Source organism: Triturus cristatus, chromosome 4_2, assembly GCF_964204655.1.
Source record: "Triturus cristatus chromosome 4_2, aTriCri1.1, whole genome shotgun sequence".
In the NCBI taxonomy this organism is placed as follows: Eukaryota; Metazoa; Chordata; class Amphibia; order Caudata; family Salamandridae; genus Triturus; species Triturus cristatus.
The window spans coordinates 828,246,531-828,271,550 of NC_140586.1; the positions used below are offsets into that span (position 1 = coordinate 828,246,531).

The 25,020-nt window shown below is 43.5% G+C and overlaps 1 protein-coding gene across 6 annotated transcripts in view; it reads left to right on the forward strand.

Annotated features, from left to right (window-relative positions):
- The window catches only part of RNF220 (ring finger protein 220), a 720,811-nt gene that overhangs the window by 518,112 nt on the left and 177,679 nt on the right, over window positions 1-25,020 (forward strand). For all 6 annotated transcript variants that reach the window (XM_085602785.1, XM_085602783.1, XM_085602784.1 and 3 more), the window contains one exon: window positions 89-184. In XM_085602785.1, coding sequence (XP_085458911.1) covers window positions 89-184 — 96 coding nt within the window. The remainder of the gene's footprint in view (window positions 1-88; window positions 185-25,020) is intronic.

The following is a 25,020-nucleotide window of genomic DNA, read 5'->3' on the forward strand; positions in this document are numbered from 1 at the left end:
CAACACCTTTGGTCCTGCACTTCCATAAAGACCCTGCACACCTTTGTCTAACCACTTGTCCTGTCTTTTTCTCTCTTCTCTCTTGCAGTCGGTTCTGTTATCAGCCTCCATCAAACGTGAAGGGGACTCGCCCACTGCCTCGCCCCGCTCTACAGATGACCTCCATCACTCAGACCGATACCAGGTTGGTGGGTCTGTCTGTTCTTCTACCTGTGTATGATGGGGATGAGGGATAATACATGGTTGCTAAAACCTGTGAGAAGCTCATTCTCTCTTTGTTTTCACTATGGCTCCAGGAAGGAATTTTTGGCTCATATATTTTAAAAAATAAGAAGGTAAAATAAAGCATCTTGGTCCAGTAATGAATTTCATGGATAAACGTTCGAAGGAGATTGGGGAGAGGCTGTATTGCATCTATATTTTCAAAGGGGTGCTTTCTGTGTAGTAAAAACATTTCCAATATCTTTCCTGCCATACCATTGAAATGTATTAGTATTGGCCTTGCTTAAGCTTCTTAAAGCTTGTCAAGTATGACACTAACAAAGCTCAAACGGGGCTCAATGTATAAATGCGCCTGATTGTCATACATTAAGCTGCTGTCATAGGAACAGATTCACAAACTGCATCTTGTAATACGTACACTAGTACTACAGCAGTACTACGCATTTACTACAAAGCAATTAACAAACCTACCGCTGGCGACCTCTAGCTTACATATGTACACAAATTAGTTATAAATTTAGGAGGGAGAATGGTGGGAAAATAGGGACTCATTTCTATTTAGTGGGAAATGTTTAGGTACATTTTAAGGGTGGACAGAGTGCCACTAGGCCGAGTTCCACGGAATGAAAAAAAAACTCAGCGAAACTCCGCTCTGCTCCATTCCAATTAATAAAATGGGAATCTCACACACCCTTGGTAAAGCAACTCTACCTTTACATGCTAAAGAACATAAAGTCACCTCACAAAAGTGAGATTGGAAATAAAGCAAGCAGTGAGGTGATGCTTTTGGGGTCCCCCCTAACCTAGGGAGAGGACCAGGCAGTTGCTTTGAACACAAAGAGCACATAATGCTGAACGAGTCGGTGGTGGTCCCATCCTCCTATGGCCACCCAAAGAAAAGTTATGGGCAAATATACAATCCCAACCAAAGGCCCCGCAAAGCATTATGGGACGAGATTCTAGAGTGCAGTAAATAATATAGTATCGGCTGGGGAGAGCCCCTGCGGCTTCAGGAATGGTTTCCTATAAGTCTGGTGGGTCTGATGGAGGTGCCCATCCCACCGGGCACCTCAACAGTGATCCTTCACTTCTAAAGGTACTACAGCCCTAAAGTTGTCAAAACAGACTTAAATGTACTCCAGCCATAAAGAAAACATCAGAGAGGAATTAAAATAACACCCCATAGGAACTAATGTTAAATAAATTAAATTAGTTTGACAACACACAAATATATAAAAGATATAATTATTGATTCATTTACTTTAAAATATTTACGAAGATAATTTAATTTAAAAATATATACATAGGTTTGTAACTTTCAACCACATTCACTAAAATATCAAATAAAAATACAAATGTTAGTGAGGGTGATTATTTTTTTAAACTATCATCTAAAAATGTGTATTTATAAATTAAAATAAAATATTTACATTATTTAATTATTTAATACAAACCTAATTTAATGAGTTAGTGTGCTGTAAAATGTTATTTTATTATTTCCAGGTTTATAATAACTATTTTAAATTATTTTACATTGATATTACACATTAAATATTTTATTATTGTTTCAATAAAAACAAGAAGCTTTAATAAATGTCCCCATATTTTTCCATAGGGTGATCTCAACCCTTGTGGTAAAGAGCTCCACCAACAGGTCAAAAATGGTTGCAGAATGTCCAAGCCCCTCATTTAAGGGGGCAGAGACATATAAGTCTAAACTTAGGTTTAACTCGTCACTTAGGAATAGTGAATAGCAAAAAGTGGAGCATTACACTTTGGTGTAGAAGTAAAAATACATGTGAGTAAATATACATGTGTATATTTACCTTTGCAATTTCAGCCCTTCATGGTTACATTTGAACTGCCATTCACTAATAATAGTATTCCCAGCATTTGCTTTAATCACAAAACTAAAAACAGGCATGTTTTTCAGTGAAAATGTGCACCATATTATTAAAGCGGATCTTGATGCCATACTCTTGTTTTAAAGTAGGAATCAAAATAGACTTTTCAGTAGGTACACATCTGTTTTCATTTGTGAAAGGCCTGGATATGTTTCTTAAAATGCAGGCTGCATTTGAATATATGTCCTGTTACTGCAAAAATGTCCGCTGACGCCTCGAGGAGTAGAGAGGAGGCGGCCAATGAACTGTGTGATGACTCACCGGCCGGAGAGCCATCATCTGCAGTACAAGCCACGGCCCCGCAGGTTGGGAGCCGGAATTTGTGAGAGGTGTTTAAAAGACTGGAAAAGCTAATGTGGGCAGAACAGTCTAAATGGTGGGAGCACCGCTCACGGTCTCGATACCTAGAGGTTGGCCGTATCCCCCGTGGGCTCCGTATTATGTTGGCGCCCAGCTATGAGCAACCTGACCCTAACATGCTCATGGAGTGGGCGGAGTGTAATCTTGATTCATCCCGCAGGTTGGTTACCATTTTGGTCAAATATGCTGAGAGTGACCGTGTGTCTTTACAATTAAAAATTGACGAATTGAACAATGAAATTAGCGCTTTGGAAACCCCAGCTAATTGTACAAAATATAGGGAAGAGATGCAAACTAGGCTACATAAAGAGGAGGACATCATCAAAAAGCGGGAAGCATACAAATTTCAGAGAGATAAGATAGATTATCAACAAGGGCGAGTATTTACCTTCGCCAGGAAATGTAATGCTATCAAGGCCTCCAAACAGCAACCCTCATTGCCGCCTGTAGATGCCAGTACCCCTCAAATGGCTTCTTCCCTATCAGACCTTAGCTCACAGCCTGACAGTAAGTCTGACACCGAACAAAATCAACAGGTCCCAAGGTTGGGGTTTACTAAATTCTCCCTGGTGCCAGGATCGACGTGATACACTACGACCCAGGAGGACAAATGTAAACAATGTCAAAGAAACAACAAAAGGCGCAGGGAGCGACGGCAATGCAACCTCAAATGGCAAGCCAAACAGAAAAACCAATGCCAACAGAAAATGGAACAAGAAATGAACAGTACAATTGATGCAAGCGGCCCAAAAGGGTCATCTCTAACTGTCATAATTCTTACTGACACTAACCTAAGCCAAGCCGAATTGCGAGTCCTGTCTTTAGGGTTAACATTCAGCTCAGCCAGCAACTTCAATTATGCACAAACGTGGATAGATCTATATAAATACACACGCAAATTGAAGCACCGCAAATTCTTTTTATCAAATAAAGCTGAACACAAGATTTGTAAGCCATCGACTGGTCAGTCCAGCGGCAGCATGTTTGATCTAACTGTAAAAGATTTGCCGCTATTACAGGACCCGCAACAATTAAACAATGAGATTTCAGACGTGGACCTGGGTGAGGAACAGATCAATTTGAATATGCCTGGCAACACCAATTTCAAACCAAAGTCAACATTTACTCCCTTGATGTTACATGATAATTTGGACATTTTCCATGAACTTTCTATTGCGGAATTGAAAAGACTCTATACCATCACAATGCGCGACCATTACAAACACACACCAAAAAACAATTGCTACATCCAACTTATGAAAAAACTACAGGCGAACAACAACATCATAGTTCGCTAGTCGGATAAAGGGGGTAACGTGGTGTTATGGCCCAGGGAATTGTATCTTGAGGAAGCTTTTGAACAACTCAATGATGGCCAATGTTACAAGAGGTGTGACATTGGCACTGTCAAGCAGGCACGATTTGAATTCTATGCACAGTTGGTAACCTGGAAGGGCGCAGGACTATTAAGTCAAGATGAATTCAAATATCTCAAAAATGATCATCCTGTGATCCCTGCAATATATTTCATCCCCAAGATACATAAGTGTGATAAAAAAAAAACCTGGGAGGCCCATTATATCGGCGCGCAAGAGCCTGATGGAAAACACGTCCATCTATATTGGCTCCTTCTTACAGGAACATGTGAAGGCTTTGCCATCTTTTGTCCAAGATACTGGTGATTTCCTGAGAACATTGGAAGGGGTTTCATGGGACTCTGCTGACTGGTTAACAACTCTGGACGTTACATCTCTTTACACTAGTATACACCATCAGGACGGTCTAAAAGCCATTAAACATTATCTAGGCAAGAGACCCATCCACAAGTGTAATCATAATAAGATGTTAATTTCCATGATTTCAACATGTCTTAACAACAACTTTTTCATGTTTCTTAACCAACTATTCCAACAGGTTAGAGGTGTTGCCATGGGGGCCTCTTTGTCCCCGAGCTATGCCTGCCTGCACATGGGCATGTGGGAGGAACAGGTCCTCCACAAACAACACCATTAAGTCGCCATTAGCCATATAATTCATTGGTATAGTTATATCGATGATGTATTTTTAATTTGGAGAGGCACTAAACAACAGGTTTTAGACTTCATTGAATTGATCAATGTCAACACAGTCAACTTACAGTTCACAGGCAATCTGAGTCAAGAACTAGTCTGTTTTCTAGATGTTGAGGTTTTTGTCAGTAACAATAAATTGGAGACCAAACTGTTCAGGAAGCCCACGGCTGGCAACACCGTTAAACACGTGGACAGCCATCATCCAGGGCACCTGATTCGTAGTATCCCCTTCGGGGAGATGCTGCGCATCAGACGAATATGCAGTACTGAGTCAGAATGCATCATAGCACAAAATGCCAGTAGAGATTTCTGGCTAGAGGTTATAGTGCCACCATATTAGACAAAGCTATTGTCAAAGCCAATCACATTCCTAAAAAAAAACAGTGTTCCTCCTGTACATGGTAAAGAGCCAATAAGACTAATTCTAGCATACAACCGCCAGCACCAGGCTCTTCATAAGATCTTTAGGAAAAACTGGAGTCAGGGTCAAGACTGATTTGCATATGGCTGGGTCCAAACTGGAATGGCATGGTGAGCAAAAAAACGATGGATTTAGGCCCAGATCTCTGTACTGGGGTGAATGTATGACATTGTTCTGCATTCTGTCCATCAATAGTTCTTTTTTGCATAGTGCGAGTGTTAGGACTGTTGCTAGGGTGATTCTTCATTCTGATATGCTACATAATTGTTTATTTTTAATTATTGATACACTGCAAAATGAACTGCACATAGTTCCATCTATTAGCTGCAGAAACCAAGTTCATAGCAACAAATTCTTTTTTTCCAAGTCTAGGAAATGTAATTGCAGCAACGACCTCAAAGCAAGGCAGAGCCAAAAAGAGTACTTCTTTGGTACTCGTTAGGCATTGGAACAGATCAGTTGCACAAGTCATTGGCTCTGGGATATGTGCAGATCTGACAATTTCAGACATGATTATTTTAAGGTCAACTCAAGCCAGTCTTCTTTCCAAATGGACGAAGTGTGCATTTGATCGGGTAAACCTCCTCGGGAAAATCCTTCTGGATCTGGGTCGCAATGCCCCTTTAGTGTTTTTTGTCTCTGACTCACACAGGAATTTGGAGGCCAGGGTTTGTTTTAGACCTGAAGATAAATAATTTCCCGCTTTCAGCTTGAAGCATGGAATCCATCTGGGTTGAGTTATGGTCACAATTTGATTCTCTTTTTATATCAATAAATTGAATAATCTTTGGGTTCAGAGTGCCCCGGATGTTCCCAGACTGATTCCATCTTCCCTTTATGGGAATGATGCAGTCTTGCTGGCATGTACTCCCAGGAGCCTGGGATGCCTAATGGATGCATTCTCAGACTTTATGACTGACCTAGATCGGGAGACTAATTCTTCACAATCTCGAAATACGGTGTGCGGGTCACGCACCTCCACCCAAATAAACTAGAGAACTATTAGTATCAATGACAATCACCTACAGAGGGTTTGCAACGTTCCTTATTTAGAGGTAGTTATGGCTCTTTATACTTGTGGAGCAGAAACCTTTCAATCTGCAGCCAAAAATGTAGGCAGTCGGCGGGGGCTCTTTTTAACATCTCATCAGCAATTGGCAGCAGGCGTCTTTTTTTTCATTTTTTATGTTTTGTTTCCTTGACTGAAATTTATAATCGGTAATTGGGTGCCAGTGGCTTCCTAAGGAGTGGGTGACAGGCGCCACTCGAACACTGGCATTTTGTAAGTGGAGAAATGCAGACTTCGCCGCCTCGTGTGTCCCCTCCCTCTGTTCTTGCTATGCATGCCACGAGGAATTGGACATCCCGTTTCTGGAGGATTTTATTAAATTGGCTCCTCTTTCACTGTGGCTCTTGATGTGGCAGAATCCCCAAGCTGGCCTTAATCGCTCCATTATTAGTGACTGCCTACAACGTGACAAGGGCCTTAAAATAGCCTGGCTCTCATGTGTTAAAGGAGCTTTTCAAGATTTGGGGCTTGTTTCAGCTCTTTCTTAACCCTACTGGGATAAGTAAACAAGGCAGCTCCATGTTCAAATCAGCTTTCTTGGCTAAAAGGTGTCACGAAAGAAAGCTGGAGGCATTGATTAAACATTCTAGAAGGGAGTGTATGATGCTTCATACATCACCTGGCCTGGTATATTATTTGACTACAGTAGCTGGGCAGTGGGAGAAGGTCTTGCTGACACGTATTGGATTGGGGGTCGTACGCTTGCAGCTGTGTTTTCCTAGGGGCCAGTATGACAAGGCCTCCATCTGCATTAGCCCTTATGACGGGCAGTCGACCCAATCCTTGTTCCACTTCGTCTTTTTAGTGGTTTTTATCTCATTTATTCGAAACGCTTTTTAATTCAATTGTTGAGGTAGCATCATGTTATGGAACGTAGACCTGCTCTCTGTTTCTTACAACTCTTAAATGAGGATGAAGTTTGCTATGCTGTAGGGTCCTTTTTTTTTTAAAACCTGCCCTTAGATATAGACGTTTTATGCTTTTTTCAATTTGTCTCAAACGTGCTTGCCATTATGTACTGTTTTGTATTTGCACTTGGTGCTTATGCACACCCTTATACTCTGCTGTGAAAAGCTGTGGTCTCACGTTGTTTTTAATATGCATAGTGAAAATGTGTTTTGTGAAGCATGTATTGCCTGCACTCGCACTTCATGATTATACTTATAATCAAATAAATTAACTTGACAGTAAGTGTGCATCTTACTATTGTCAGAATAGCAGCCCAAGAGAGCAACAACAGTTTAACCGAAGACACAGAAGTATGCTTCAGACATAACGCATCCTGTGGCAGCCTGTCCCGAAGAAACACTGCCTGCCCATCACCCTGTCATTTGAGGCAGGTCAGCACAGTTCGATCCGAGAGCCATTACCGCCAAATATGTAGGTGCAGCATTCAAGCTCTGACACCTATGAAATTGCAAACCACTCAAAGCAGAGCAAAACAGAGCGGTTTCCTACCGTGAAGCGTTGTAAATGACTGTCCAAGGGACAGCATACAGTGCTTGGTGGCCCAGACCAGCACGTAATCAAGCTGTGGACAAAGCTATCACTCCAAACACTCCCTCTGTGTAGACAAATACATACTCAATACTTGGAGACTAGATTGCCCCTTCAAGTAAAAAAAAACCTCCCACCAAAATATATGAAGTATGTATGGTAAGGCTTTACATTTAGAATGTGGGGCAGAGAGCAAGAGGCAAATGCATAAACACAGCAAATCTGATATAGATTATTAGCCGCAGATTCCTTACTTTAGAATTATCCCCAGTCGTCAGACTAGATCCGAAAATTTATTGTGATTAGTATCCCTGCATGCTGGTTTGGAGGGATTGTAAGACTACACATGGCATCGGACGTGGCGTCCATGCGGGAAGTGACGTGGGCAGTGCCTATATAGGCGCCACCTCAGAGCACTGACATCAGCTCAATCCCAGTTGAGAGGAAGGTCCCGGGATTAGTCACGGAGCCCAAACTCCTCACTGCACTCAAAGTCGTTGGGCCATGCGGGTAAGTTCCACAAGAGAAAAAAGAACAAGAAGTCGAAGAGGCCTTCAACTTCGCCTGGCCGTCTTCAGACGAGATGAGAAAGTCTTTGGAGGCTGGGCTCGCAGGTTGAGCCTGCGGGTGGGCTGGCTCTGCGCCTCCCCTAGTTTTTGGGAGCCAGAGCGACCCCCACTCAACTTTGGGAGTTTTTGAGGACATGCGCCTAATATTTGAGCTGCCTTTGGGCCCCGCGGGTTCAGAAATTGCTTCTACTGGTTCCCTGCAAGTGGTTCCGCCCTCTGCGCCAGTCAGGCCCCTTGGACCAACAGATGGATCCGGCCCAGGGCCGATCATATCATCTCGACCTTCTGTGGTGCAGGTCGGGATGCTGGCGCCGCAGACGCCTTCAAATTCGACACGGAGTCGGAGGGGTGTCGATGGACTAGATCAATGCCTTCCAGGCCAGAGCCTGAGGCCTATTCCTATGGGCTAGGGCTCAAGGAGGATTGGGAGGGGTCGCTTAAACCTGAAGAATACCATCCTTTAGATCCCAACATGGGCTGGTGTGAGGACTAGGCAGAGGACTGGACATTTCCCCAGATGCTGGCATACTTTCTCCCCCCACCATGGCTAAGGAGGATGGAGGTTGGCCACCCTTTGCACCACCATAGCAAACAACGCTATTTGTTTGCTACAGTGGTGCAAAGGGTGGCCAAGGTCCTGGATTTTAGCCAGCCCTCAGTGGCATTCACAACAAACGTCTTGACAGAGGTGCTTCAGCCAGGAGTGACCTCCTCAGAGCCGCTTCTCCAATTAATGAAGCCCTTACAGACGTCCTTGGGACTTGTCCAAGCCCAGCACAGGGGCTCCTGTGAATAGGACGATTGCCCACCTCCACCACCCTGCCCCAGAAGACCCCAACTTCCTCAAACAACACCCTAACATAGAGAGCTTGGTGGTCCAAGCCTCTACTTCCCGTGTAAATCCTGGCACATTCCCTACCGCCCACAGGATAGGGAATCTAAAAGACTGGACACCTTAGGCAAGAATATGTTTTCTTCCAGCAGTCTGGCAAAGCGGTCTGTGAACATTGTGTGCCTTTTGGGCCGTTACTCCCATGCTCTATGGGGTTCAGTTGCGCAGGTGTTGTCCATTGTTCCGGAGGAGGCACAGACCATCCTTTCCCAAGCTGTTGCTGATGGCAGAGATGCTGCTAAGTTCACAATCAGATGTGGACTGGATACCACTTATTCGCTAGGCAGAGAGGTTTCATCAACAGTGGCCTTACGGTGCCATGCCAGGCTGAGAACAACTGGCTTTTCGGGGGATGTCCAAGCATCACTTATGGACATGACCTTTGATGGCTCCCGTCTCTTCGGAGACAAGGCGAACTCAGCGCTGGTGCGCTTCAAGGATAGCAGAGTACAGCCTGGTCCTTGGGCCTTTCCATCGCCCCTCGCCAACCCCAGTCTGCTTTTTGCAGCCAAAGAAGGGGCTTCTAGTGATGTCTTTACATGCCCAGCCACCATGGCGTGCAAGCTTTCCAGCCTTTGAATGGCCAGGGACATATTACCCACAGACCTCCTAGGTCGGACAGCCTGAGGTCGGGCCAGTCCACCAACCCCCCGGCAGCCTCCAAGCCCCTTTAGTTTGCCCTCTTACCATCATGGGCACGGAGTGGGAGTCAGCAAATGCCATCACCGGCCCACCTGGAGGTCCATAGCATTAGACCGATTGTCCCGAAGGGGCCATTGTGCAAAGGGGTATTCCCTCCCCTTTGTGACTACTCCTGCATCCATGCCACCTGCTTGCGACAGGCTGACAGAGGACCATCTCTGTGATGGCTCTCTTGGCCAAGAGAGCCATAGAGAAAGTGCAGACATCAGGCGTAGGTCATGGTTGCTATTCCCACTACTCTGTGGTGCCCAAGAAGGATGGCGCCCTTCGTCCTATTCTTGACCTGCGCCCTCACAATTTCTTCCTCAAGGAGGAGAAGTTCAAAATGCTCACGCTTGCTCAAGTCCTGTCTGCCCTGGACCCGGGAGACTAGAAGGAACCATTGGACTTGCAGGATGCATATTTCCATATTCCCGTCCTGCCTGTCCACAGGCGCTACCTGCAGTTCACTGTGGCCCATGAGCACTTTCCATTTGCATTGCTCCCTTTTGGCCTTACTAGCGCTCCTTGGGTGTTCATCAAGGTTATGGTGGTGGTTGCAGCTCTTCTTTGGAGATTAGGGGAGGCAGTCCTCCCCAGTCTCGGTGACTGGCTGTTGAAGGTCGACTTGTCCCATGATGTTGTCTCCCCCCTCTAGTCTATGGTGGATTGCCTGCATTCGCTAGGGCTCACTTTCAATGTGCCAAACTCACATTTGACTTCCTCTCAGATGCTCCCTTTCATCGGAATTGTTCTGGACATGGTGCAGTTTTGGGCCTATCCTCCCGAATGGCGAGTCCAGGATATTCAGGCTGTGATACCGATGTTTCATCCTCTATCCTGGATTTCAGTGAGACTGACTCTGAGGCTGCTGAGACCCATGGTCTTGTGCATCCTGCTTGTGACACTTGCCTGCTGGCATTTGTGGGATCTGTAGTGGGACCTGAAGTTCCACTGGGCCGAGCATCAGGGGAATCTCTCTGACCTGGTCCAGCTCTCTGTGGGTACTGCAAAAGATCTACAGTGGTGATTAACAAGCCGTAATTGGGTCAGTGGCAGACCTCTCTCCCTTCCTCAACTAGACCTCACAGTGGTGACAGAAGCGTCACTACTGGGCTGAGGTGGAAATCTGGGAGAGGTGGAGATCAGAGGATACTCTGGTCTCTGGCAGAATCCAGACTCCATATCAGCCCTCTGGAGATTCGGGCAATCCCACTGGCACTGAAAGCTTCTCTAAAAGCTTCTCTACCCTCCATCAAGAGAAGGCTAGTATAGGTGTTCACTGACAATACCACTGCCATGTGGTACTGCTCCAAACAGGACAGCGTGGGGTCATGGACCCGTTTGTCTAGAGGCCCTACATCTCTGGATGTGGCTGGAACATCAGGGCATATCCCTGGTGGTTCTATGCCTCGCTAGGGTGGACAAACTCAGCTCAAGATTCCTAGCAGGTCATGAGTCGTGTTTCCATCTGGAGGTGGTGCAAGATCTCTTTCAGCATTGGGGAGAGCCTTGGTTAGATCGGTTCACCACTGCCGTGATTGTGCAATGTCAGCAGTTCTGCACGCTGGAGTTTTCAAGGTGGCTCTAGTTCAGAGACACTTTTTGTCTCGAGGAGGGCTCAGGCCTCCTGTACGCCTTTCCACCCCTACCACTTCTGCGCAGAGTTCTCAAGAAAATCAAGAACAGCCGGGCCCAAGTCATCCTTGTGGCTCCAGACGGGGCTTGGAGGGTTTGTTATCCAGAGCTGTTGAGCATGGCCATCGGTCTTCCGATCAGACTTCCCCTTTGGGAGGATCTACTGTCACAGCAGCAGGGGAGGGCTCTCCACCCGAACCGTTGAACAGTTCCCCTGCATGTGTTGAGATTGAGCACCGACAGTTGATAGTTTTCGACCTCCCTCCCAAAGTCCACGATGTTATTTTGGCAGCCAGACATCCCTCCACCAAAACTGTATATGCCTGCTGTTAGGGCAAGTTTGTGGCATGGTGTGCTGAGAAACAGGTTGACACTATTTATGTTCATCTCTCTCAGGTCCTTCTTTTTATCCTTCCCCTCACTTTCCAAATCCCCTATTATACATAGGTTCTTGAAAGGTTTGCAACAAATGTTTCCTCCTTTACCCTTCATCATGCCTCAGGGGAACCTTAATCTTAATCTAATTCTGACGTTCTAGATGTGCACTCTCTTTAAGCCCTTGCACAACTGTGCTCTCAGGCTCATTTCCATCAAGACAGCCTTCCTGGTGGCAATAACATCTGCCCAGAGGGTCAGCTTCATGTTTTGTCTTTTAAGCCTCCATACCAGAACATCTACCCAGACAAGCTGTTTCTTTGCACTAGAGCTTTGTTTCTGCCATAAGTGGTTACTCCTTTTCCTGTAGGGTAGTCTATCACCATGCCTACTTTTTAAGCTCTACCACATCACTCTAAAGGAGAGGAGTGACTTCACTGACGGGACCCAAAAAGGGCATTGTCATTCTACCTTGACCACACAAGAGAGTCCCGGGTGGATAACCAACTCTTTGTGGGGTATGTCGGAGCGCAGAAGAGAAGAGCCGTTCAGAAGTGGACCCTCTCCCGATGGATCATGCTCTACATTAGGATCTTCTATGCATTGCTCAAGAAGCAACCCCCTGAGGGTTTGCTTGCTCATTCCACCAGAGCTAATGCTGCAACCACTGCATTAGCTCGCAGAGTTTCGGGCCTGGATAACTGCCAGACAGCAATGTGGGCTTCTCAGCACAAATTCACATAGCACTGCTGTCTGGACAGTCAGGTCCATCAGGATGGGCACTTTGCTCATTTGGTCCTGTAGGACTATCTAATGGCAATCAGTTTTGCAGACCCACCTCTGGGGCTGTATTGCTTGTGGATCTATTTTAAGGTAAGGAATCTGCAGCTTGAAGTCTCTATCCGATGAACAGTAACTTACCTTCAGCAACACCTTATCTGGTAGATACTCTACCTAGCCACAGATTTCATTCAGACCCCCCTATTTTCCCTGCTTTGCGAACGGATTTCTGGGGCAGGACTGTTCCCCATTGAGGGCCCTAGATTTCCACTCCAGTGGTCAGTGTTTTCGTGGCTGAAAGCTTCTGGCGTGGAATTCCGCTGGGGTGGTGCCTATATAGGCACCACAATATCACTTGGAGCTAATGACACCACCTACTGGTGTCCAGGGATACTACTCACAAAAAGATTTCCGGGTCCAGTCGAACATCTGGGGATAATTCTAAGGTAAGGAATCTGCGGCTAGATTGAGATCTACCAGATGAGGCTTTACTGAAGGTAAGTAACTTGTTCTTCAACAAGAGTTATCTTTTGCAATATCCTGACAAAAAACAACACAAATCTTCTGTTTGAACCCAAGATTGCAAATGAAAGTTGGATTGTACTACTGAAAATGGACAACAACAATATTGTGCAATCCTAATATCGAGGACAGAATAACAAGGTACAAAATATCGAAAGGTAAGTGCATATAGGGAAGTAGAGATTTACTATTCCTAACTCCACATCTACGTACCTTGAAGATATATGTACTGTGTAGGTACATATATGTGGAGTTAGGTATAGAAAATCTAAACTTACCTGTCAATATTTTATTTTCGATATTCTGTCCTTGATACTCTGCACCGTCGATGTTATTGATTTGATATTCAGGGGGCACACCGAAAGGTATGACATTTTATATTTATATATGGAAATCCTAGCGGTTCAGTGAGGCTACATTAAAAATAGCTGTCAAGAAGTGCTAGAAGTACTAGGTGGGGTCTGTTTGCTTTTTGTTTGTTTTTTAAATAAGTCTGTTGGCTATTCTGTCTTGAAATGTATGCTGGAAAGGTTGTAGCTATGAGACTAGCAGCAGCCTACATCACTCCTAGGGAGGCTGATTAACTGGCAGTGACATTTTCATTTGTCTCTAAAACAAGGTATTTGGGAATACCTATGAGCACATATTTCCCACTTATTACTGATGAAGGCAAATTAAATAGCAACATCCTCTGGCTGTTGCCGTGCTTTTTTTTAATGTACGATGCGCAAACTGAAAATTACTTCTGGAAGACAGCACATCCGAGAGTCACGCCTGATGGTGCTTCCATGTTTATAGCTTGTGTTTACTTGTCTACTAAAATTGGGAGTGCTTAGAAGCCATCTATCCATCAGTAGAGCTTACTATATAAAGCCAGTCATTGACTTTTCTTGAACTGGGCAGATGCACATTAAGAATGAACTCTGCCACATTTCTGAGCTTACCTATAAGCAATCAGACAAACTCTTGGATTAGCAGAGTTTGCACGGCTATAGATCTCACAAGGGAAGTACTGCTAGACTTCAGTAGCTAGAATTGATCAGTATGGTAAAGATGTTAGAGTGAGAAGTGTGGCTCCAATCCCGGGCCTTCTGGACACACAGGAAAACAGCATTTCCTCAATGAAGGAAGAACACCGCAGGTGATGTAATGAAAGCTCTCAGAGTGATTCTGAAAACTCAAACCTTCTGTCCACACTTGGGATTCACACTTAAACCCTCCCACCCCAAATCAGAAGCATAACTTTGTTCCAATCTCTTTTCAGTTACGAAAGGTTAAAGTGGTTTAGTTGATATGAGCTGACAAGAGTAAGGGAGCTGATATAAGCACCAGTAAAGTATATGGTATTTAGCGGTGGACTAAGGCAATAGTATAGCCAGAAACATGTAATACCCTCGCTTTGAACCCTACCCACAAACGTACTGGGCGAGCAAGTGATGTGAGGGAGCCAGGCTCTCATTTGGGGGTATAGCCATGTGTCTATTCTTCTTTTCTTACATATGTTGATTCTTTATTCTGTCTTTTTTCATCCACCTGTTCATGCATCTTTCCTTCTTTCTGTCTTTTTTTCCATCTGCCCATCTCTCAATTCATTCTTTTTTCTGTGTTTGTTCATCCTTCCTTCAGTCCCTCACTTGTCCATTCTACCTTCGTCCACATTTCCTTACTTTTCTCCATCCCTCTATGTATCCATTCTCCACTTCATTAGCCACCTATGTTTCTATCCTTTTTTCCATCCATCCCTGTTCGTTTCTTCCTTCTCACAATCCGTCCTTCTCTCCATCCATCTCTCCACACAACCTCTTCCTCCATCCCTTCTTTTTGTGCTCTCTTGTGTTATGTGTTCCCCACTCCTGACCCCACAGCTCCATCAGTGATATTTATGAGCTTCAATTAAGTGACACTGGTCTCGATTAGAGAGTAGTAGATGTGAATGAAATGTTTGACATTATACAGAACTCCCCACTGGCATCCACTCATCCACAAGCTGCTAAAGAGGGCGTTGATGGCACCCTTGGACTCAGGGGTGCATTACTGCTCCTGACTTGCACCACGAGGCCTGCAGGAACACAGACACATACACACAAAGTTGATCCAGAGTGAGACAGAAGAAGGAATAAACAGAGTCGCGAGAGAGGATGAAAATCTTCACCCTTCCATGATTTAATGGCCTCTTTAAATAACTAGGACACATTCAAACCCTTAAAATGTATGTTATCCTAACAAGACGCCCTCTTTCTCGGGTTCGCTCTTTCACAACCCCAGTGTTCACCTTTCTCACGTTCCTCCTGTATCTAAGCTGTGTCACACTGAAGTCTCCAAAAGGTTAAACATCGATCGGAGACAGTCCCGAGAGCGCAGGATAAGAGGCTTGGAAGTTTCAACATGTAGACACTGGCATACAGCTTGTGTGTTATACAGACTATTCACAACGAAAAGGGAATAGACTTATTGCAGGTCTCAGCGGAAGAGTCTTCCTAGAACTAGAAGCCACAATATTAGACTAAAGGGGGCACCAAAAGAGTATGTTAAGAGAATGGAACCAGCCCTTGGCTGCCATCAACCTAATGTGTCCTAAGATCAGCCCAGTATAAACTACAAGGAATAAGACTTAATGGGCTATAGCCATCTGCAGCAGACGTAGCTCAAGAGCGCAAGCCTTCGGTCTCAGTGGAACCTCCTGGTTAAACACAGACTACATCAAGTACAAACAATATTAAGAGCAGATCCAGCAGGAGTTATTTGAAGATAGAAGCACTCATTGTGAGAGGCAATAACGTGAATTCTGTAAATGAACTGCTCTCTGAACATCACTTGTGCAGCACGTACGAGCACCAGCGTATATTGTGTTCTGCATGCTCCCTACGAGCTGTGGTTTTAGTGCTCTGTGGGCCCGTGTACATCATCAGAATGCGCATGGTGTCAGTTCTACACCAACAGTGCAGGTGATCAACCGCAGGCTCTGCGTGGGAGCGAGAGACGGGTACCGGCTGTGGAGCTCCATGAATGGGAAGAGTCTGTTTTGGACACCTTCGCACGTTTGGACTCTATGTCTGTGTCCTACAGAGATGGGGAGTTTCACAACCAGTCTCATACATGAATACTGACTGAACCTAAAACAACTAGAATTTCACTAGAATACCACTGTGCACTTCACAAGGATCATGATAAGAAGTGAATTGTTTTAATGCAAATTTCATATGCAGTCTCGTTCATTTTGAAAACTGCTTTAAAATGTTATGAATTATATGTTTTGTAACACAATGGTTAAGGAAAGTTTCCAAATAAGCATATATATTTTTTTTACTTTGAAAATAACAGCACCTAAGAATCCACAGGCCCAGGCACATTAAGTCTGCCGGTTTCCAGGCCTTCTGATAGTAGATTCTGAACAGTCTCCAGGTCTAGCATTACTTCAACTGTTTTATTTCCCTCTGCCTGTCCCATGCATTCACCATCTCTTCTGTAAAGGATTTTATTGTGTTAATCCGGACTTTTATTTGAAGAGTCTGTCTGTACAATGGTCATCTCCTCTTCCATATTTATACCCACGGGATATTCTGTTGTTCCAAATATTTCCCCACTATTCCTCCTCACTTCTAGACAGTCAGATGTAGCTCCTTGTATTTCTCTCCATGCGATCACTGATGCTAATCTTGAACTACCTTGCTCGCTCGCCTCTGTGCTTCTTTTATTTGTGTATGCTTTTGGCAAAGCAGTGCCGATCACTGGTGCAACGCTCTCAGTGAAGCCTCAGCTGCTGTTTGTGATCGGTTGTAATGAGACAAAAACTCCTTTGGACAAATGGTAAGTTTTCTCTCTGATCCTGTTCATTCAGAGTCAGGTATATTTATAAAAAAAACTTAATGAAACGTGAGTGCAATTTTTCAATTACTACTCATGCTTTATATCACTCTATCTTTGTTCAGTCTCCATAGAGTTAAGGTAAGATATGAAAGGCCTTTCATGGTAAATAAAGCCTCCCAAGATTGTGGCTTGCGTTCATATTGCAAACAATAGGACAAGAAGCCAAATATTGTGTATCTTTGTGAAAACAAAACTGTGAGGCACCTACACAACATGGGAGAGAGGATGTGGCCTAACGGCTAGAGCGGTAGACCTCGGAGCTGGGGAACTGGGTTTGAGTCTGCCAGGGACGCTAAACATCCTGTGATTCTGGGCAAATCACTTAATATCCCCATGCCTAACATAATGAAGTTGTCAGTCTGTAACGCAACCGGTGCTCATGTAAAGCGCTCTGATACCTTCGGGTCGAGTTCGAGCTATATAAAACTCCGCCCCAAAAAACAAAAAAAACATGCAAATAGTTAGAAGATTTCACTGCTGTAGTTAACCTGCCTTGCGAAGAATCAGTAAGGCATTTGTAAAGACTTCAGCTCCAGGCACGGACACCAAAGTAAAACAAACTGTCACCTTACAGCAATTGAAAGAGGAAATACTAAAGATAGCAGAGCACCATTGGACTCTGCCGTATTTTGGATTTTCTGAAGTCATTGAAGGCATATTCATAGGGAGGAGATCTACACCAAACACAATCACAATCGGTTTAGAGATAGCCAGAGACCTAACAACAACAGTCAAATTTCTCTGCAATAGAGAGCACATCTCATTTGAAATAGATTAAAAATACAATCTGCTTTACTGTATGGATCGTGTTACTGCATTGTCAATAGCATGCTTTATCCTGTAGTGGCTTTTCATTATAGGTATTATAGGAACCCTTTGCACACATGGCATCAGTTTTATTGACAAATCCCAGGAACCAGGGGCAACCATTGAAAAAGTGTGTTGCCAATTGGTTGTGAAGTTCTAGGAGGCTTTGTCGGGCGATCTTGACATAATTACGGGATTGGTGATCTTCCATGTACTTGATGAGTAACAAAACCATATCGGACCAACTCTAGTCACCCCTCTTCAGATTAAACCACATTTAAGGTCCCTGGTCTGCCCCTTTGTGCAGGACATCCTTGAGAAGAATGCTTTTTAGATGTCATATAATATTTAATTTACCCGAGGCACGTGTGGTACTGTCACAGTTATAGGTTTTCCTTCTACCTTCCCTGGTGTGAACCCATACATCAGTCACTGTTTATGTTTGAAGATGTTCCAAGATGTATGACTGATGAATGTGTGGTGCTTACTTTTACCCATGGTTTCAAGAGGCTTTTCGGTGCAAACATCATAAAAGGTGTTCCGTATGCTGTAGATCATTAAGCACTGTGGGTGGAACGGACCCTCTTTTGAAATAGTTACCTGGAGGCCCCAGCTCTATGCTCTATAAGTGTATAATTTTGTAGGTTTATAGTTGTGTGTAGGTCACCTCTTGGAGGAAAACTGGAGGAAGCCTGCTTGTCGGTTCATACAACATCTCTTCTATCTAAATTCTAGACGATGTAAGTACTCATTGAGAGAAAAGGAAGAGTGCATTTTCCAATACCTCTTAAGTCCAGATAAAGAGAGGTGTCCTTTTTCATAGAACACGATATGTCGTGGCATTGGGTTTCAAATAAATAGCTAGTGGTCACAAGAAAACAGTTTGATGCTAATTCGGTAGAAATATAGAAAACACATTTTTGAAAAAGAAAGCACAGAAAAAGTAAGTTACATGTACCTTGAAAATGTTTTTTGCCTCTAAAAATCCACAATTTGCAATGGAAATTCAGAGATAAAATTCGATACAATTACATCAAATGCATACAAATTCTACATGTTCACTTGTTTTACTAAATATCCGGATCCCTGCCCCTATCAATGTTGTTGATTTTAATGTTGCCCTCAGAAGAAGACGCTTTAAGATTTTGTGGTTTCAGATGTGTGGCAAACATTTTTAAGAATTGAGAACACATTGTCATATGTTTTTGCATACGCAGTAAAAAAAAATTAACACATTGTCCTATGTATATCATACGCAGTCAAAACAATATTTAAAATAACTCTCACAGTAAGGTTAATGACTAGGCACTGACAGTTAAGACTGCCACAGTATGGCATGATGTCAATGATTCTTTGTATGACTTTGCTTGCTGATGGCTAAGCTGAACCTTCTACCTCTCTTGTGGTGTACGCTGGAAAGAGACAGTGAAAAGCCATTATTCAGAAGCCAGACTGTCTACAATCCCAGTGCATGTCTGTGAGGGTCAAAGGTATGGCTATCTACAATTCCTTCATCAGCAGTGGTACTGCCTACTCATTGAAAGAGGTTTTTAGGGTTGAGGGCACTCTGAAAAAAAGGAAACGTCTGAGGTAATGGGGCCTGGTGTACTAATATTACAAAAAGCAAATTGTAAATTGCAAATCATCGATTTGCAATTTCTTATGTGAAATTTACTAAACTGCGTTCAGTAGAAGTGTTTTCAATTTGTGCACTGACTTCGAACTAATGGATTGGAATTTTGTGAACCAATCTATGTAATAATAGGTTGGTACACAAAATACAAAATCCTAGTGGGCAATAATTCAGTCTACCTCATTAATATGCATAAGGTAGGTCACAAATTGCAAACCACTATGATTAGCCAGAGTCACAGTCATGGTTGCCAGCTGAGGTCAGCAGACCACCATGTCTGTTGCCTTTAAATAAAGCAATCTTTTTTTATGCAGCCTGTTTAACTAAAAGGAAAAATTACATTTGTTACAGCCAGTTTTTGAATTAAATGATTGAAAAGATGATATAGTAAATGAACAAGCCTTTTTGGACAGTTATTGGTATAGGGGCGGGGTTTGATATTTTTGAGTTCCTCGAGTTTGCGGTCAGTGGGGTTCAGGGTTGGCCAGTCCTGTGTCCGATCGGTGGTAACTGGTGAGCTAGGAAGGAGGGGAGATTGGAATAAGGTGGGCACAGGTGGGTCCATGGTTGATGGCTCCAGTTTGGAACACTTCAGAAAAGATAATACCAAGGCAGTGACCTCAGATGAGAATAAATTCTTTTGATAAGGAAGTGTGCTACATCTTATCTCCCACCAGAAACACAGCCAATTCATCTGTCCTGTTGGGCCTCTTCATTTGTGCCATCACAGAATCTTGAGAGGAATTTGTGCACCTTCTTCCCAAGAAGTAAGATGATTTCCATATAGTTAAGAGGTATGATCACTTCAGGCCAGTCTATCAGTGTGACCAAGTGCCAGGACTCTTGTCAGTAGGCCACTGCAGCTTGCACTACACATTGACCCTGCCAGCGCTGCCAATGACAGTACCTACACAACTACTAACCATCACACTCTTACAAGTGTGACAGTTCAGACTAATTCAAACTCCCAAAACTAAAAGAATGACTTGGGCGGCACGTAATGGTCATTTTTAATGTATATTGGATTAATAATTACTTGTTGTTGTAGTAATCTCTAAATTAGCCAGTCAGCGCCACCTTTTGGCAAACTGTCAAGCGCCAGTGTTGGCAATTAAGTGCTGGTGCTGAGCACCAGAAGCCACCAGCTCAAATTAAGCACTGGACACACCAGAACTTTTGGCTCATGACCACTATTACAGACACTTGATTACTATGACATTATGGCTGTGCCTTACCACTTTGACCCCACACATGTAGCAGACTCTGTTTGCACTGCTTTTTTATCGTCCTCCTGCTTTGGATCCTATGTTGATGATGAGAGCCAAAGAATGTCAACTGAGACTAGACCGTACCATTCTTGAGTGAAATCCGTCAACCTTAGGGGTAGAAAACCAGCATCCATCCCTGCCTCAAGAACGGCTACTTTTTAAAGTATTGCTCATGGCACCTAAATGCTAGTTTCCCTGTGCTGCGGTATACAAGTGCTGTGTTCTAAGGACAGGGTGAGCATAGCTGTGTACTAGTGTCTGGATTTGTGTGTGTGCATGTTCACTGGGGATGCCGCCATGTTTACTAGGGACAGGAGTAGGTGGGTGCATGCTCACCTGGGATGCTGCCATGTTTACTAGGGACTGGAGTACGTGGGCGCATGTTCACTGGGGATGCCTCCATGTATACAAATGACTGGAGTGCGTGAGCGCAACACTCATTGGGCTGAAAGGGCTTTAGCCCTGCCTGCTTCCGTGGGCTGGACTGGGACAGACAGGTTGAAGCCCAGTCTCATGGACCTCGTCCTCAGAGAGCCATTTATAGCTCTATAGCCCCCCGTGTATTTTTTTATTTCGTTAATTGCATCACTTGGCCCCCAATCTCTCAGCCATATTGTTTCACTTACATAATAGTAATTTCTTGCAAAGGCTACTTAAAGTGTTCCAGGGTTAGAAAACCGCCAGGGCCTCATTCCCAAACATTCAACAGGGGTGTCATGTAATGCTCCCATTAAAAGAAAAGACAGAATAAGGAAGGTACTATCAATGTTAAATTCAGGGAAAGAAGGAAACATTCTGAAAAGTGATTTTCGTACATAAGACAAATAAAAGTATGCATGAAAATAAATCTTGGTAGCAATCCGCATTTTTTCTCCTTTGTGGTTTGAGGGCATTCATAAACTGTGCCGCCATTTGAACCAAAACTCTACAAAAAAAATGTTGCATTCTAGCATAGAGTTCTTTTAATTCTTCTTCTTCCTGTAGATAACATGCATGTGCATATATGTGTTAGGGGTGGGAAAAATGGCATTTTTCCAGATATTTGTAATTTTCACAAAATTTCGCACATTTAGACAGTACTTGCCCAGAACCTTGTACGAAACTGTAATGTGAGAGTACACCTTGTGTGCAAAAGTCACATGCAATACCAGTGTGAGACTGGTCAAGGAGAAAATGTGTCTCAACTGCGCTTTTGTTGTAGTTGCAGGACATTTTCTGCTCAGATTAATGTCCTTTTGGGCAAAAAATCCCAAGCACTTGACAGCATATTTAAAGCTTGACCTAGGTCTAATGTGAGTATATGTGACAGTATTGTGACTTTATAATGTGCAGGACTGAAAATGAAACAAAATCTGCTGTATCCAGTGCTGCAAAGGCAGTCTGCACCCACTGGACAGCACACTTACATATTAGACCCAAGGCTTGTCCTCGGAATTTCTCTAATGTGTTCCCCCCACTTGGATAAACTCACTATTGCACCAAAGTGTGAAGAGGCAAAGTATTTGGCAAGCATGTGCTATATGACACATAACGTATTAGACATATATATTTTTAAGTACTGAAGTGTGCATCCAGGGCATACACATTCATAAGGTTGGTCAAGACAGCCATGTTGACACCCGCAGTGGGCAACGCAAAGTGCAATATTGCAGCTGGGGCTGCATAATATTAACCCATTTGCTGGGAAAGTGATTTTTGAAGAGAAGGAGAAAGTGCTACAGGCAAAAAAAATGTTTGCCCATTGCCTGGATAATCCTTGCATTGTTTCTCTGTGCAGCCATTATTCCTTTAACTCCCAATGGGAGCATTATTTGAAGTGAATAACGGTGACTAAGTTGACCATGTGGTGTGCTACTCTCATTGGAAACACTGTGTTAAGTGAAGACCAGTAACTAAGTAGGGTTATGTAGTACATAGTATGAGGCTATGCAGTCTCAGTAGCGAAACTTTTCTTGTCAGATTAATTGAAGGCATGTACAAAAAATACTGTGTTTTTCCAGTATGATTATTGATTATTTTTTGGTCAGTTCACTTTTACGTATTTAGTCCATTGCTGTAAATGTGATGTCTTGCAGATACCGTACACACGTCTGTAAATGTACATTAATTGCTGAAAGTGTATTTACTGAGGTGAAAGTTAAACCACCCTCATCATTTAATGTCCATTTCACTGTTGAGAAGGATGGTACCGAAAAAGAGGGGAGTGATTAAGTTGGGAGACAAAAGAGGGACAGAAAGAAAACAGCCTGAAAGGGTAGAAAAGAGAAAGAGGGGGAGAAACAAGAGTAAAAACGGGAGTTAAAAAAAATTTAGGGAGACCATGGATAGAAAAGGCAGCTAATAGTGAGAAAAAAGAGGCATAAAGAAGAAGAAACTCGGAGAACAGAAGGAATGGGAGGAGCATGTGGAGAGAGTAAAAGAAATAAGAGGAGGATAAGCGAGTCATGGCTAGACAAAGGAGAAAGAGAAGAGGCAAAAGACGTTAAGATGCTTAGTCTGTGAATTTATGAGAATGGAAACCCATCCTAGCCAGGAGGCATTGTAAAGCACACTTATATCTGGATCTTTGCTGGGCCAATATTTGTTCAATGCAAAAATGTAAAGATATTTTTGCTGTATCAGGTTTTCACCTGTTAGACGGGCCCAATAAACTATAAAACAAGCATAGTTTAGCAAATATCAAACAGATTGCAGGGGGAAGGCCCAGGCCCACAATCAAATCTGTGTGTTCTTAAAAATCAATGTTAGGATTTTTAATTCAGCATCACTGGCCATGTTTGATTTAAAGACATACTTTTGGATTCCATTTCAGCGAATTTTCTAGGAAGATAACCCTTAACTACCCTGTAAGTTCTGAGGTCGGCCATTCTTTTTGAAAACATATACCATCACTCCCACAGATGGCTAAGGATTGCCACCTCAGAAAGATGTCCACATCAAATTATCTTTATATGTTTCCCTACACCTAAAGGACACATTAGACGTACTCCCTGTCATCATCATCCTCACCCTTATCATCCACTTTATTGTCGCCATTGTCATCCTCTTAATTCCCCTCCTTGACATTTTCATCAACTTCATTACCCTCCTCGTTGTCCTCATTGTCCTTATCTTTATTGTTCTTACTCTCATGCTGCTCGTCATCATCCTCTGCACCCCCTCCTCATTCTCCTTGGGCCAGATGTATCAAAGGGTTTTGCCTAATCTGTGTCTATGGGGAAATGTGTTGATACATATGGCCCCTTATCTCATCCTCCTCCTCATCCTAATCCTCATCCTTCTCATCATCCACACAAAACAAGGCACATAAAACACCATATTCTCTCACCAACATTCATATCAGAATCATTGCTAACCAGATAGCTTACATATAACTGACCCACATGCACACAACATTGCATTAATTCATTATAATGGGAAAATGAGGACATCTAAATCAAGAGTTTAACTAGGCCTATCAAAGGACCACTGTAAACCAGCAGAAAAGAAACAAATCACAGGTTCCTCTACCACACGTATCCATACTCATAGGAATCTGGCTACAGGAAGATGGATCAAGGGACGGTAAGGCTAGATAGTTGTAAGACAAGAAAAGAAGAGGCTTCAGGCCACCCTATAGAATAAGGTAACCCAAACTCTCTTCAGCCCTTTGTCTCTCTCATCAATCTCTTTGTATCCCTCCTTCCTCTCCAACCATCTACTTTCAGGGTTCCCCCTTATACTCCACCATATAGCCCCTATTCTAGTCCTCCCTCAAACCTTCCTTTTTGCAAATCCATTTTTCCTCATCCCTTCCCCATACATCCTTCTCCGTTCAGTACTTCCTAAAAGAAACCTAGAAAAATATACTGAAGAGAGACCCAGAGAAGATTAAGATGGGTGGGAGAAAGACTGAGAGACAAATATTGGGAGAAGGAAAGAGAGGGGAGGGTGTGCTGAGAGTATGAGAGGAGACTGGTGAGACAGAAAAGTGGAACCAGCAGAGAGGAAAGGAGGGGTCAAGATTGAGGGAATGAGGAAGGAAATTAATGGTTGTAGTGGTCTTCGCCACAACACTGAATGAGCAATGGTGGTTTATTGAGAGGCACTTTTAAGTGCCTGGCCAACAGGAAGGAAAGAAATTAAAAGAAAACATATTAGGGAGTGGGGGAGGGCAAGAGGACACGAGAGGGAATGAGCTAGACAGCACTTTGGTGGCAGTGAGAGGAATCAAGGGTTGACAAAGAGGTAGACATCTTAATTCACTGTTCAAGGTATAGTAGGGCAGCCCATAGTGATAATATAGACTGCCTACTTGTTTTACAGACTCTACAGCCAAACCTCTCTAGGATTTCACTATCCTGTTGCAACACAATAGAACTGAGTATCTCTGCAACTCACACTTCTCCTCACTCTGATTGCTCCTGTTTGTTCAGAACTTTTAAATAGTTCTGTTTCTGATTT